The sequence below is a fragment of the Gadus macrocephalus genome, chromosome 16 (assembly GCF_031168955.1).
Source record: "Gadus macrocephalus chromosome 16, ASM3116895v1".
Lineage (NCBI taxonomy): Eukaryota > Metazoa > Chordata > Actinopteri > Gadiformes > Gadidae > Gadus > Gadus macrocephalus.
The window spans coordinates 17,614,235-17,628,177 of NC_082397.1; the positions used below are offsets into that span (position 1 = coordinate 17,614,235).

At 53.2% G+C, this 13,943-nt stretch overlaps 1 protein-coding gene across 2 annotated transcripts in view; it reads right to left on the reverse strand.

Moving 5' to 3' along the window:
• Positions 1–682: 682 nt before the first annotated feature.
• ssh2a (slingshot protein phosphatase 2a) overlaps positions 683–13,943 on the reverse strand; it is a 33,872-nt gene continuing 20,611 nt past the window's right edge. For both annotated transcript variants that reach the window (XM_060074185.1, XM_060074187.1), the window contains 13 exons: positions 12,921–13,033; positions 12,223–12,287; positions 12,007–12,128; positions 11,757–11,822; positions 11,528–11,593; positions 10,640–10,834; positions 8,488–8,581; positions 7,349–7,477; positions 6,935–6,981; positions 6,474–6,620; positions 5,796–5,996; positions 4,134–5,181; positions 683–2,959 (listed from right to left, as the gene is read on the reverse strand). In XM_060074185.1, the coding sequence (XP_059930168.1) occupies positions 1,361–2,959; positions 4,134–5,181; positions 5,796–5,996; positions 6,474–6,620; positions 6,935–6,981; positions 7,349–7,477; positions 8,488–8,581; positions 10,640–10,834; positions 11,528–11,593; positions 11,757–11,822; positions 12,007–12,128; positions 12,223–12,287; positions 12,921–13,033 (3,892 nt within the window). In that variant the 3' untranslated portion in view covers positions 683–1,360. The remainder of the gene's footprint in view (positions 2,960–4,133; positions 5,182–5,795; positions 5,997–6,473; positions 6,621–6,934; positions 6,982–7,348; positions 7,478–8,487; positions 8,582–10,639; positions 10,835–11,527; positions 11,594–11,756; positions 11,823–12,006; positions 12,129–12,222; positions 12,288–12,920; positions 13,034–13,943) is intronic.

Below are 13,943 nucleotides of genomic sequence, written 5' to 3' on the forward strand. Positions count from 1 at the left end.
CCAAATACACTCTTAATGACTTTCCACCACAGGATTTATCTTCAGTGTGGTTTACTCGGTCAAATAAAATCAATATAGTCATACCTGGGGGGGAGGTGTGTGTGTGTGTGACACACACACACACACACACACACACACACACACACACACACACACACACACACACACACACACACACACACACACCAGGGGCCCCGTTGGCCCACATCCAGTGAGTTAATTACCCCGATCAAACGTTAGGTAAAATGTCAGCCTGAAATAAATCAACCCACTCTGGGCTGTTCCTCCCAGCCTTTCTGGCAAACCGTCTGTCCTCAATCAAACCGGATTGTATCCCTGCGGTAACCTTGCAATATATTCTGATCAGACAGAATATAGAGCCCAGCCCAGCCATGGCTTGAGGTTTAAAGTCCAAGATATTTTTGGCCACATTTACCTGGGTCGTTTGTGAGGCCGCTCATGCCATCAGCTGCTTCAGTTGATCCACAGAAAGGCGCGTCAGCCGCTGAGCCGTAGCCTCTCCACGTATGGACGGAAACTCGTATGATGTGCAGTTCATCGTTTGACCAGCAGGTGGCCCTAACGATACGTAATTGTTCGAAAGGAGGTCAATAGTACTATGACTAATTTTGAACGCATAAATATGTAGGCAACTTCAAAAATGAAATCACAGGGATGAATATTAGATGGATAAACATTTTATTTATGGATAAAACACAGGTAAAAAAAAATCTATCAATTGATATCAAGACAGGCAAATGAAAAGACAGAAAAACCCCGCTGTAATAAATCAGTGCAAAAATACTCCTCTAGGGTATTAACATTAGCTATTTAAAATAAAAAAGTGTTTTAACAGGGGCTTGGGGGGAGTACAAGAAAAACAAGTCAAAACAAGATTAAAGTGCATGTTTTGAACCCCTCCTTGTGATTTAAGAAAACTGGGTCTTTTGTTTCAGAAACCCTGAACAAGCAGAGGCCACGTAAATAAAAAAAAACGCACCTGAAAGGGGATGTAAAAATAAAAACAATAAAAACTCACAGGGTCAGCATTAGTTTTGGACATTCACAATTCCTTATCGGACGTACATATCCACACTAGCGTGCGCACACGCACTCACACACACACACACAATACCGGCACACATCCAGTGGCATACATGCAGACGTGTCCTGTCCTTTACTGTACAAACATCATTGTGGAGGAAGGACCTCCACGCCCCTGCTACTCAACGTGAGGTAGGCCAACACAGTCTTGGTGGAGAGATCGAGCTCACAGTGGCTCTCACACACACATGCAGACACACAGACACACACACACACACACAACAGTTCCAGTAGTGGTCTGTCCCCTGCAGTGAGGTCACATGGTGTTATAGAGCACAGTGGTGGTCTGCTGATGCTGCTTCCTCTCCGCGGAACTCCGGCGCCGGTGCCGTTGCGACCGGCCCCGGCCCTCCCCCTCCTTCTCGCCCGTCTCTTCCTCTCTCCTCGGGGCGGGGGCCGCGGCAGCGCTGTCGCAGCCGTCCCCCTGGAAGGCGCGGTGCGGGGGTCTCTGGGGGACAGCGGGGAGTGGAACCAGCACCCGCTGCTTCTTCCATGAGTCGTCGGGTCCCGGGTGCGGCTGGGACGCGGCCCTGTCACAGCGCCGGGGGTGTGAATAGGGGGCCAGGTGGGGCGGCCTCAGGTCCCAGTCGCTCAGGTCGTTGGCCGACAGCTCTAGGCGGTCCAGCTTGGCCAGAGACGCCGAGCGCTTCATCTGGGACGGGGGCGTCAGGCCCGCCTGCCGGATCCGGGCCTCCAGCGCCACGGCCCGCCGCCACGCCGCCGGCTCCCGGTAGCTCTTCCCCTGCCGGTCCCGGAGCCCCCGCCGCTCCGGGACCCCTGTAGCCTGACCGCTCGACGCCGCCGTCGGCTCCCCCTCGCCCGGCCCCGCGTCCGGCTCCGTGTCCATTTCCTCTCTAGAGCCCCGGGGGTCTGCGGCCTTGACCTGCCCCTCCGGCGGACCCCCCTCGTGGAGGAAGGCCTGCAGCTCCCGTAGCGTCTGCTGGATCCTCTCCAGCTCCTGGCTGCTGTGAGCCAGCTTCTGGCGGGCGTCGCAAGAGGGGCCGCAGCCCGGACTCCGGCATGCGCGGGGCGGGGCCGCGGCCTCCGTGTCCGACTCCTGGCCCGTCAGCCCCGACACGTTGAGTGGCGAGGCCCGCGGCGAGTGGGAAGACGGGAGGGAGGTTTCTGAATCCATGATGGCGCTCCCTTTGCATTCTGTGGGATCAGAGTCCAGTGAGGCGCCGGGACCTCGGCTGAAGAGAGCGTCGCCTGGAAGGGGAACGGGGTCCGGGGAGGCCAGTCTTTGGTGGTCCCTCCGGGACGCCACTGGAGTGTCTTTGGACGCGGCGTCTGCGTGCGTTACGGCGGGCAGTACCTGATCGTCTTCCCGCTTCCCGGGGGGGCGGATCCGAGGCTCCGTGGCGGCTGATTCGGGGGAGCGCGGCGAGGATGGGTGTTCAGCGGCGGGGGAGTTGAGCGGGGAGCGGGGGAGGGGCTGAGGAAGAGGAGGAGGAGGAGGAGGAGGAGGATGTGCAGCCGGGGACAGCTCCAGCCCCAGCTTCAGCCGCTGCTCCAGCTGCTTGGTGGCGCGCCGCACCGAGCCCATGGGCCAATCGGGCGGCTCCTGCGCCGGCGTGGAGGGGGACTGGGGATGGGACGGGGGAGGAGTCGGGGACCAGTCGCCGCTGCCGCCGCCGGTGACCTCGCCCGTCTCCTGGTCTTCCAGGGGCTGGGCGGGTCGGCTCGGCTGGGGGGGGCTACGGCAGGGCGGGAGGGGCAGGGAGGTGGGGGCCGCGGGGAGCAGCGATATGGACTCGATCTCTGTGACGATGTGGCGCACCGACAGCGCGTTGTCGTGGTGAGGAGCCGCGTCAGGGCGGGCCTTGTCCAGGGGCTCGTCAGAGCATGGAGGGACCTGTGAACAGACAAGCAGCACCTCTTTAGTACGTCTGGGTGGATTGCCCTTGTGAGGGTGCAGATGGTTTCCTGTCGTATTTGAAGTCCTTTTCACTTAAAATATATGACTTATTATTTTATATCATTATGATATGCAACTATATTAACAACCAAAATATTTTAACTGAAATTCGCTTATTTCTAGTCCCAAATGGAGAGTACTCTGGCCCTCCAGCAGGGGTCAGTATAGAACATGTGTAAGCAGAGTCAGAGAGCAAAGGTGCAGCAGTCCATCGTAATTGGCTCAGTTCATTAGTTCCTGCATTTATTAAGACTCTGGACAAGGGGGACAATTCCATTAATCAATGATGCGGTGATGTGTCACTATATGGTTTAGAAGGACACAAACACACCCTACTGATAAGCGTTACGGGTGACCTTCTTCAGGATTAAAGTACAGGATAAACCTGCATGGACTTTATAACAGTGTCACTACTGCGGCGGGACGGACGTTGTAAAGAATTAGCACGGCCACATTAAGATATGCTTTTAGCACTGTACAGGGGGAGACCGGTGTTCCTGGTCTCTTCTATTCCCGAGAGTTTCGTTATCAGACTTTGAACACACTTGCCGTGTGATGGCTATAGAACTGTAGCACATTGACTTTTCCAACAAAAAGGTTTTTAAAATGCGGGAAAGCCCGCTTACATGTGCAATTGACTCCTTTCCCACTGCCAGTAGACGGGTACTTCTCCCTGTTGTTATTCTGGTGAGTCATCGTCATCAATGGGCCGGAAAACAGGGTTATCAGCAGGGAGGCCGGGGACGAAGTACGGTGGTTACTTCTACTTTAGCTCTGAAACATTATCAACTCGGTTGGAGCAACTAAAGGGCTGTTGCATTGTTCCTATCTATTTACGCGCCCACGGTTTGACGCATCATAGCACTATAGCGGGAAAAGGGGGTGAAAATGAGTGTGTCCAGCCCCGGCCGTCATGTTCCCATCACTGCAATCGCAGCAGGAGCCGTTGAACAGCCGTGATTATTCCGTCACTTGTCTCGGGAATGAATGCCGATTGTTACCTTTCCCACTAAAACAAAAGGCCAGTGTTACTGGTCGTCGGTGAGTTTCGTATCCAGTGGGAAAGGGGCAGTAGAGGAGGAAAATGGGGGGGGGTGGGGGGTGGATGTACCTGACTCATCTCCTTCCTCGGCTCCGGCTCCGGCTCCTCCTCCTCCTCCTCCCTGTGTTCGCCGTGTCCCTCCAGGGAGGACGGTGACGGCGGCGTGCGCGGCTGTGGCGCGCGGTCCGGGGTGGGCGGCGCCCGGGCCCCGCGCCCGTCCAGCGCCAGGCCCAGGAACTTCTCCCGGGCGCTGAAGAAGTCGATGCTGTCCCCGCTGTAGCTGGACGAGGCGTCGCTGCGGCCCTCGGAGCTGCTGCCGCCGTCCGGCTGCTCCTCGCTGGGGTTGTTGTTGTCGTCATTGATGGGGGCGGGGTTGGAGATATTGTTGTCGTCATTGATGGGGGCGGGGTTGGCGATATTGTTGTCGTCATTGATGGGGGCGGGGTTGGCGATATTGTTGTCGTCATTGATGGGGGCGGGGTTGGCGATATTGTCGTCGTCATTGATGGGGGCGGGGATGTCGTTCTCATTCATGGTGGCGGGGGTGGGGGTGGGGGCGGTACCATTGACCTCATGGGTGTGGATGGGGGAGGCGGTATTGTTGTTGAGGGTGATAGTGGTGGTGGGACCCCGGGAGAGGGGAGGTGCGGCCGCGAGGGGGCTGAGGGGGCTGAGGGGGCTGAGGGGGCTGACGGCGCCGCTGGCCAGACCCTCGGACAGGGAGCCCTCCAGGGTGTCGCTGGAGCCGGCCGTCAGCGGGGAGGCCTCCTGCTCCGAGTCAACGCCGTCAGGGGAAGGCGGTGCCAGGAGGTGGAGCGAGGGCGGCGGGTGGGGCGCGGCGGCGGCGGCGGGCAGGCTACTGGGGGCCAGGGTGCCCGCCCGGGGCCGGGGGGAGAGCGGGTCGGCGGGTCTGCCCGACGCGTCCAGGGGATCCGCGCTCAGCGCCTGCAGCACGGCGACGCCCAGGAAGTGATGCAACGAGGGGGAGGAGACGTTGTTGTTGTTGTGCGGGTCCGAGCGGCCCAGCGAGTGGGAGGTGGGCTTGCACAGGGGCTCGGGACGATCCGATAGGTCGCCGTCCGAGTGGGAGCGCCACAGCTTGTTGTGCCTCTGTTTGCTGGGGGGGGGGACATTAAACAGACCATTAGTGGGGGGTAGGGACACTAACAGGGCCCTAGTTGTGTGGCATGACATTATCTCTGTTCATCGCCCGGGAGCTTCGTCATGTATATTCCCCCCGTGTATTGAGAATAATAAACTAAACATAGCAAAACTCTAAGAAGATTAAAGGAAAGACCACAAGGTCTTCAATTAGAGCAATTCTTGAAAGAAAAGACTGAAGGCATTCTCTTGCTTTGGGCTAGCCCCACAATGCAGACTTTGGATTCATATCACAGGTCTGATGGCAGACTAGTTAGACTTGGGGCGGACGGGGCGTTTCATCTTCTTTCACTTCATATTTGCTTCGACCAAACATGTTGCCGGAGGCGAGGATCCGGAAGCGCATGATTGGCTATTAACAGCAAACTTGGCTAGCAGTAGCAAACGAAAAAAAAATCTGGGAAGGATAGAAATCAAACCCATGCAATTGGCCACTGTCCAAATCATTTAGTTCGGTAGAATTTCCCTCCACTGAAACAGGAAACAAGGCGGTTTCCGCTTCCTGGCCCGGTCCCTCAGATGTTCTGCCGCCACAGAGCAGTCCCGCCGGGGGGTCTGAGATGAGCGCACCTGGCCAGCAGGATGCCCTGGTACTCCTCCAGCTGCTTCATGAAGGAGGGGTTGGGCTTGGTGACGGCGCGGCACTGCTTGACGTGGTCGAAGGCGCGCTCCAGGTCCCAGCCGTACTCCTTCATGGCGTAGGCGATGACCGTGGACGCCGAGCGGCTCACGCCCATCTTGCAGTGCACCAGGCACTTGGCGCCGGCCTTCCTGTGGAGGCGGAGGGGTGACGGGAACCACAGCCGTTTAATGACGCTCTGCACCCAAAGTTAGCTATTAACCATTACAAATAGCGCACAATGGTTGATTCATGACATTTTCCCCAACAGAGATGATGCAATATCTGAAGTGAATGGGCAGGATCTAGAAGTCCTGCCCATTCGATGTTTTGGATTGTCTACCTGTCTCTCTGCCGACCTACCCGGCTATCTGCACACACTCTACCCGCGCCCTCATTAAGCATGAACAGAGTCTTCCACAAGGCTAGGCAGACATATTGCTAAAGCGAGCGCGGTGGTCATGTGTTTCGGGGGAGTGGCTTTGGAAGGAGGATGAAGGCTGGGATTTCCAAATGTCCTCCTCTAGCTTTAACCATAACATGGATGAATCATTGACGCAGTGATAAATGTTTGATTAGGCTAAGGCGTGTGTTGTTGCGTGTGTTGTTGCGTGCGTGCGTGTTCATACTTGGCTTTGGAGATGAACTTGTAGGTCTCGTTCCAGTACTCCAGCAGGTTGGTGGCCTCCTCGTCGAACACCCTGATGTTGTGGTACTCAAACACTGCCGGGAAGAAGTTGTCGATCTCCCGGGTCACGTTCAGGATGTACCGCACCCTGGGAATGCCAAAAGGAGTTCATCACCCGCTTAGCCTGACAGCTAATAAAACCGTCACAGTGAATTTATAATCAAGTTTCTAAATCTTTTGAGGTGCGCATGGCAAATACATTAACGGCCTTTTTTTCGATGTGACGCAAATAAACTGTAAATGGGGTTCTATTTCTGCCGTTGGCTGCGAGGGAAAACATGTGTCCGGGGGGGAACAGCGTGTTGGGTCGTTCCGAGCGCGAGCGCTGGTGTGAAAGATAAGTCAAGGGGAGGGCATGTGAGTCAGGGTTGTGGTGCTCAGAGAATGTCTGGGTCTGCTCACCCGCTGTTCTGCAGCTCCTCCAGATTGGACGCATTCCACTCAGACCCCTGGAGAGACACACAGGAACACGCAACGGTCAAGACTTAATGAAACCGACCACAGAGGGGTTCCTGGGCCCCGGTGGAACAACAAGGAACCGTCGCCTATGGTCCGGTGCATATTAAAGCACGCTCTGTGGAAACGGGACTGCGTCCTCAGAGCGCTTTCCTAACCAGTGGCTTTAGAATGATTGCCTCACATTCACCCATTCACTCCACGCCGGCCGTGTCAACCACGCAAGGCAACAGCAGGCTCGTCGGGAGCAATCAGGGTTGTGAGTCTCAGGATGCATGCAACGTGTAACCGCAGTGGTCAAAGACCTGGACGTCGGTGTATTCAGCCAGCGGGTAGGGACGGGTGGTGGTGGCTTCTTACCAGGTACACGTGGTCGAAGATCTTGGTGGGGCTGTCCATCTGGCCCAGGATGACGATCATCTCGTTGTCGATGAACTCTTTGAACTCCCTCAGGTTGCACACCATCTGCATCTCCAGCTCTGTGCGGATCTGCCCGGGGGGGGGGGCAACAAGTTGTTGTTAAACGCCCGTCACGTGATGCTTTTACTACCATGGCACGGCCACAGGGGAATGGATTCTGGAAGTCAACACAACGGACCCACACCAGAGATAAATAGATCTCTGTAAGGACAGAGCGCTGCTCCGTGAACAAACAGGGGGGTTTTAATCTAACCCTGGAATGGTTCCCCACGATGGTATGATTATTACATCGGACTCTGGGGCGGACTAGACAAACACACTCTGGTCTGCTTTCACACAGGGCTCTAAGCCCACTTTCTGAGCGAACTTGGATGAATGTGACCCGATCAAAATATAGGAAGCTATACAAAAAACAATGCATTTTGGGTTGAATGTACTGTGCTGCCGCAAACAGGCTATAGTGAGTCACGGTCAGACGTGGTGCCATCACCAGGTAAAAGCACTTTATATACGGAAGGAATCAAAAATCGTTTCGGTAACTCACAAAAACTGAGGATTTTAAATTATTCATTGACCGAAATGCGGTTATTTTTAGATTGCAGGACACTAGAGCCAAAAGAGAGAAAACCAAAGGAAGTACAAAGTTGCTGCTCCATTTTTATTGTCCACAACAGAGAGGCGTTGTGACTTTACCTCAGATGTTCTGTCCAAGAGACAAGCAACCGTTTTTACAGTCCGACATGCGATTACATTACTTGGTTCACAAAGTCAAGCATGAACCAATCGAATAAAAATGCAACAGAGTTTCCACTTTACCCCTGAATTTGCCGAGTCTATCAACCTAGGTTTGAAGGTGCCCTTATAGGCCTGTTATTATAATATAAATAATAATAATAACAATAATAATAATAATAATAATAGTAATAATAATAATAAGCGTGGTTTCTTTCAGGCCTGTAAAACATACAGTTCTGGTTAGGGCGATAAACTGCCATTAGGTTGAATAACAATCTTAAGAGTCCCAAACCCTAATTTCTGCGACACTACAATGTTTACAGTGTATATATGCTCTGTCCTACCTCCTTGGAGGTGACGTTCTCCAGGTCTTTCTGCATCATGATCTCTCGAAGGCGTGTCTTGATCAGCCTCTCTGTGCGCTCTCTCTCCGTGGGTCTGTGGGCACAAGAGACCCCTGATTAAACACCTTCAACGTACTGTACTCTGTGGCCCCAACACACACACAGTTTTCTTTTACTGTCCCCTGGCCTGTCCCCCTGTGTTTGCTCTCTTTCTTCCTTTAGATCTCAATGGGGAGACTTGTTCAGAGTAAAGAATTGCAGTTTTTGTCCGGCTCGGCCAGAGGTCGGAGTGGGAGGAGCAGAGAATGCGGCGAGCGGTGACCGTTGGTGTTCCACAACAGTGGCCTTGTGGAGCGCAGCTCCCATGCCCTCCTGGTATCCACGCCCGCCGCGCTGAGGCCCGGGGTATTTTGGTTACGACCGCAATGCGGATGATAACAAGCGGCCTAATTAAGTCTCCGGAGAAACACACGCCGCCGCCGCCTCTCTCTCTCTCTCTCTCTCTCTCTCTCTCTCTCTCTCTCTCTCTCACCATCCTCCTTATCGCGCTCTCCCCTGAATGCCTCCTACGGTGTGCGTTCCTGTATGCATGGAGATGGTGGAATGAGGCCCCTTGTTTACCCCCAAACATACAGCCTTGTTAACCCTCATTTGCGGAAAATACCGGAGGTTTCTTGGAGAGTCTGTGTCCGCGTGCACACGTGGACATGATTGCGTGCATCCGAATTTGACAGTATAGACCTTTCCTGATTCCCCCCCCAACCACTGTCTAAATATGAAGGACCAATTACGAAGACAGGACCTTCTGTGACCTTACAATGCTCCATGTCCTCAACACACACACACACACACACACACACACGAGAGACAGGATGAGAAAACACAAACCTGCAGAATACACTGGACACACTATACCCATGTGATAATGATACGTAATCTAGACTTGATGATGGAGAAGGAGGAAGATTGTTACGGGAATTGAGCCCGCCAAGCACTTCATAACTCGTCCCGTATGAGCCTCACCCCGACCAGGAGGATCAACACGGCCTTTGTTTTGGAAAGCGTGTTTGCATGGAGGCCAATGAGCCCGTCTGCCAGTAACATGGATCATAAATGACTGAATGATGAGTCACTTGGTAGTGTACACATTAAACAAACAGGTAGATGGAAACAGATGAGGTCACACACACACACACACACAAACGCCATTTCTTTCTCCGTTTGTTAATGAGACACACTACATTGACACAACATGTTTCGTTAACAATGTCACAATGAATGTGAACGGGATGGTGAACTGGACGCGGTGCTGTGACACACACACACACACACACACACACACACACACACACCATCTCTCCCACTAATGTTCTGTGTTCTGCAGGCACAGTGGGCCTTTTCCTCTGTCTCTCTTCCTGCCTTCACATCCTTACCTGTCTCTCTGACCATCCCAAGTTTCTCTAAATTGTTATCTTCAGCATACCCCCCTCGCTCCCTCCCTGCCTTTTTTCCCCAAGGCTTTACACCCCCTGAGTGTAAAGCCTGAGCTATTTTGGATGCTCCATGCTCTGACAGGACTGCGATATAGTATGCACACACACACACAGTCATAAACTATGCCCATGCACACATAACCACTATATCACAGGACTGTGATATATCCACACACACACACACACACACGTTGTGGTAGGTGGAGGTCATGCCGATACTTTAAACCGACGTTGAGACACGTGACTAGGAGGTACGACAGGGAATTTCTCTGTTGAAAGCTAAGACGTAAATCTGCCAAATATTATTACCCCAGCCCCCTTTATCCAGGGTGGCGTGATGGGGTTTGAGCGTACTGGGCTCTGATTCACTGGGAGGGGAAGTGACAGAGGGAAGCGTGTGTGTGACCACGGACAGTTGTGGTTGTCCATTGGGCAACGCTGGGGGCACAGAAAAGCCACAGAGCGCCTTCTGTACATTGCGTGCACCCACTGCTTCGTGGGAAAGAAGACGTTGTGCAACCCCGAGAGACTTCCCCTCGTTTGTAAGCACTGGTGTGGTGCAAAACCTTCCCAAGACGCGTAAGCAGATGTGCACATATCTCGTAATGCAATCTTCCTGGCACACACACACACATGCACTGACACACACGGGCTCTTACACGTCGGTGAAGAGGACCGGGGAGTCGGGGCGGTGGGAGAGGACGTCCTGCATGGCATTCCACTCGTTGATGCAGAACTGATCGGAGGAGAGGCGACTCTGGTAGTAGCTGACCCAGGTCAGGAACAGGCTGCCTGGGTAGTAGTTGTGACAGCGGGCCACGTCGCAGGCCTTGTGGAGCGACTGCAGCGCAGACCTGACACCCAGAGAGACACACGGACAGGAAGAGAGAGGGTACAGAGAGACGGAGAGAGATGGAGAGGAGACGTGGGGAAAGAGAGAAGTCACACCATGAGTTAAAGCTCTTTTGCTGCGAGCACCTCTATACTTTGCGCCTTCACAAATTTCTCACTGACTGGACAAATAAGAGACTGCCGCAATTATGTGCAGAGTGTGTGTCTCCCTTCGTCATAACTCAGCCACTCAAATAGCAGGGTAGCTAACCGTGTCAAGAAACCCAGGCAGGGAGAAATACGGTGCGTCTGGATAAAAACCAGAGGGAGCGGGGGGAGAAATGCACTTGAAGTTCAAATGAGAAGCGAGGGGGGGGGATGGAGGGGTCAATACAAGAGAGGCAGATTGCGGTCCCCCTGAAAGAAAAGATAGCGGGACGAGTTCAGAGGTCGTCTGCATGAACAGTGAGGTGAGGGGTCAGGTCACTGGAACAAACCGGGAGAACGGGAAAGACATCATCAAAGGGGCAAAAGCAGCGTTTGGATAAGGACTGAGTGGAGTAGGAGAGGAGGAGGCAGGCTGGTGGAAGGGACACAATGTTCACATAGCAGCAAACCAGAACAACAGGAAGCGACACAAATACCTAATTCTCCATTTCAGTTTTACATGACAGATAGTTTGCTGCCTGCAAGATGTGCATGAGAGGGCTGCTCACCACATGGCCTGGACGGAGACGGGCTTGAACACGTGAATCCTGTTGACTGTCGACACACTGAAACCGCTGCAGAGCGGGAGTGGGTCGGGGGGAGGGAGAGAGAGGGAGAGAGAAATCAATCTCCACAAACAAATCAATGACATTGTAGAACGTTATTCTTCGCAGGGTCAACATGAGGCCACAGATATCATAGCGAGCTGGGGGCGGTGGAACGTTATGGTGGTCTTACCCGTCTCCATCCAGGTGGATCAGGGTGTCGCTCCACAGGGGCAGAACCAGGCCCAGTGTGCAGCAACTGGAGGGGGCAAAAACAACAGACGGTATGGTATTAGACCTACTAGCAAAAGGGCACATATTCAAATCCCATTGGTGTGCCACCAAGAACAGAAACGGGTCAAGCATTGTTTTGCGTAAAGCTTCAAGCAACTTCCAGTAAACGCCGACATGTACTTATTGTTGAGCGTCGCCATGGCACTGACCTATCGGAGGAGGTGAAGTCCATGCCCAGCACGATGCTCTCCTCCGTGTCCTGCCGCCCGTTGGTGGAGACCACCACCATGTAGCGGGTGAACTGGGCGTAGGCGCTCTCCAGACGCACCGCCTGGAAAGGGCACACCGAGACGCGGACCATTTAGTAAACGCACCCCGTTTGCGTGTCTCTGACACAGCCATCATTGTGCGAGGCGTGCACTGACCAGGCGGATGGTGTCCTCGGGACGGAGCAGGGTGAACATGGTCTGGAGGTGCTGGCGGAGGTCCCCTGGAACACACACAACCAGTGACTCCCGGCATCGTGACTTCACACCACACACACACACACAGCCTGGAGCTCCCTTGGCCCCTGTGTCAGCCTGGTTCTAGGCTTTGCTCTTCTATTGGTGCGCGACCTCGCTCATTTTATTAGTTTAGGCAGTATTCAGGATTGCGATCTTGTTAAAAAATGTCAACATCATTGCAACTATTCTCGGAAATAAGAGCGGCTAGAGGAACAGGGACGCATCTGTGGCCAGTCATGCGATCTCCCAGGCACCTGCGTCATTGTGCAGGCCTTAATTATTGTATGTGAACTAAAGGGCAATAAGGCAACAATGGCGCAGTGTGAAAGTTGTTTACACGTTGGGCCAAATCCCTTTTACAAAACGGTCACTGAAGACGCTCGTTTCATGCCACGTGAAACCAGCCCCATAAATGTGGACACACGACACCGGGTCATCCCAGCACAGTGCCCCACCTCTGCCCGGTGGCACACTTTCACAGAGAGGCCACGCGGGGGAATGTCTCAGAAGAATTCAAGTCATTGGATAGAGTAGCCTGTGTCCCTGTGTGTGTGTGCGTACATGTCTATGTGTGTGTGGGGGGGTGTCTGTGTGTGCATGCGTGTCTGTCCCTTTACCTGCGTGTTTGTTTCGGCGCTGGCTGCCATGGGACGAGGAGCTCTGGGTGGGGCTGCTGCCCCTGGGGAGGAAGAGTGCAGCCCCCTTCACCGTCAGGAAGCTCTCGCTGATACTGGAGGAGACAAGGAGGCGAGGACAGGAGAGAAGGGAGCAGGGGAGGAGAGAAGGGAGGGAAACATAACTTCAATTAGAATAGAAAAAACCTCAAGGCACTTTATTTTTAAACAAACTCTAACCTCGACCCCCTCCCTGCCAAGTGACATGATCAAATTAAATCAAACAACTTTTAGAAGTCGTTCTATAATTCACATCGTCCCTCGCACGCACTGCTGGACCACGGGGTCTCAAGACGGGCGGATGATGGGCACAGCGAGCAGGAGACTCACAATGCTCCATTCAGCTCCCAGGCAGCCCGGCTTGCAGGGCACAAACAGGCCGAGAGCCCCAACGTGAACTCTAACTCTGCACAACACGGGACACTATGTTCCCTTCCTGATTCTGCGCACAGCTGCATCACCATCTGCCAATAGGGACAGATGAGCAAAGTGGCGGCGGAGTGCAACTCTGGGGGTTTATTGGACTATAAAAGAAGAAGGGCCTTTCTTCTAGATAAGCTAGAGAGAGAAACTTTCTAGGACAGTGGTTCCCAAACTTTTTGTGCCCAAGGCACACCAAAGGACAAATAAAAAATTTCAAGGCACACCTATTGTGCAAAATAGCCTTATAACACGTGTTATCACTAATATCATCTGTTTATCTGTTAAGTTTATAATTATTTACTAATGCCAAATAAGATGTGACAAAGACAACTATTCTAGTCATGAAATATTTATCAACAAAATAAATCACAAAAATATTTAAACTTTATCAAATTGGTCTTAATCAAACACACCCATTTCAACCAGACAGGTGAAGCAAAGGAAACAGAAATTCAGCAGAGAACTGTCCATGAGAAAGCTGCATGGTCCTGAATCTGACCCACAAATTATAACTAACATTTAGAATCAGGCTTTTTTTGTAAA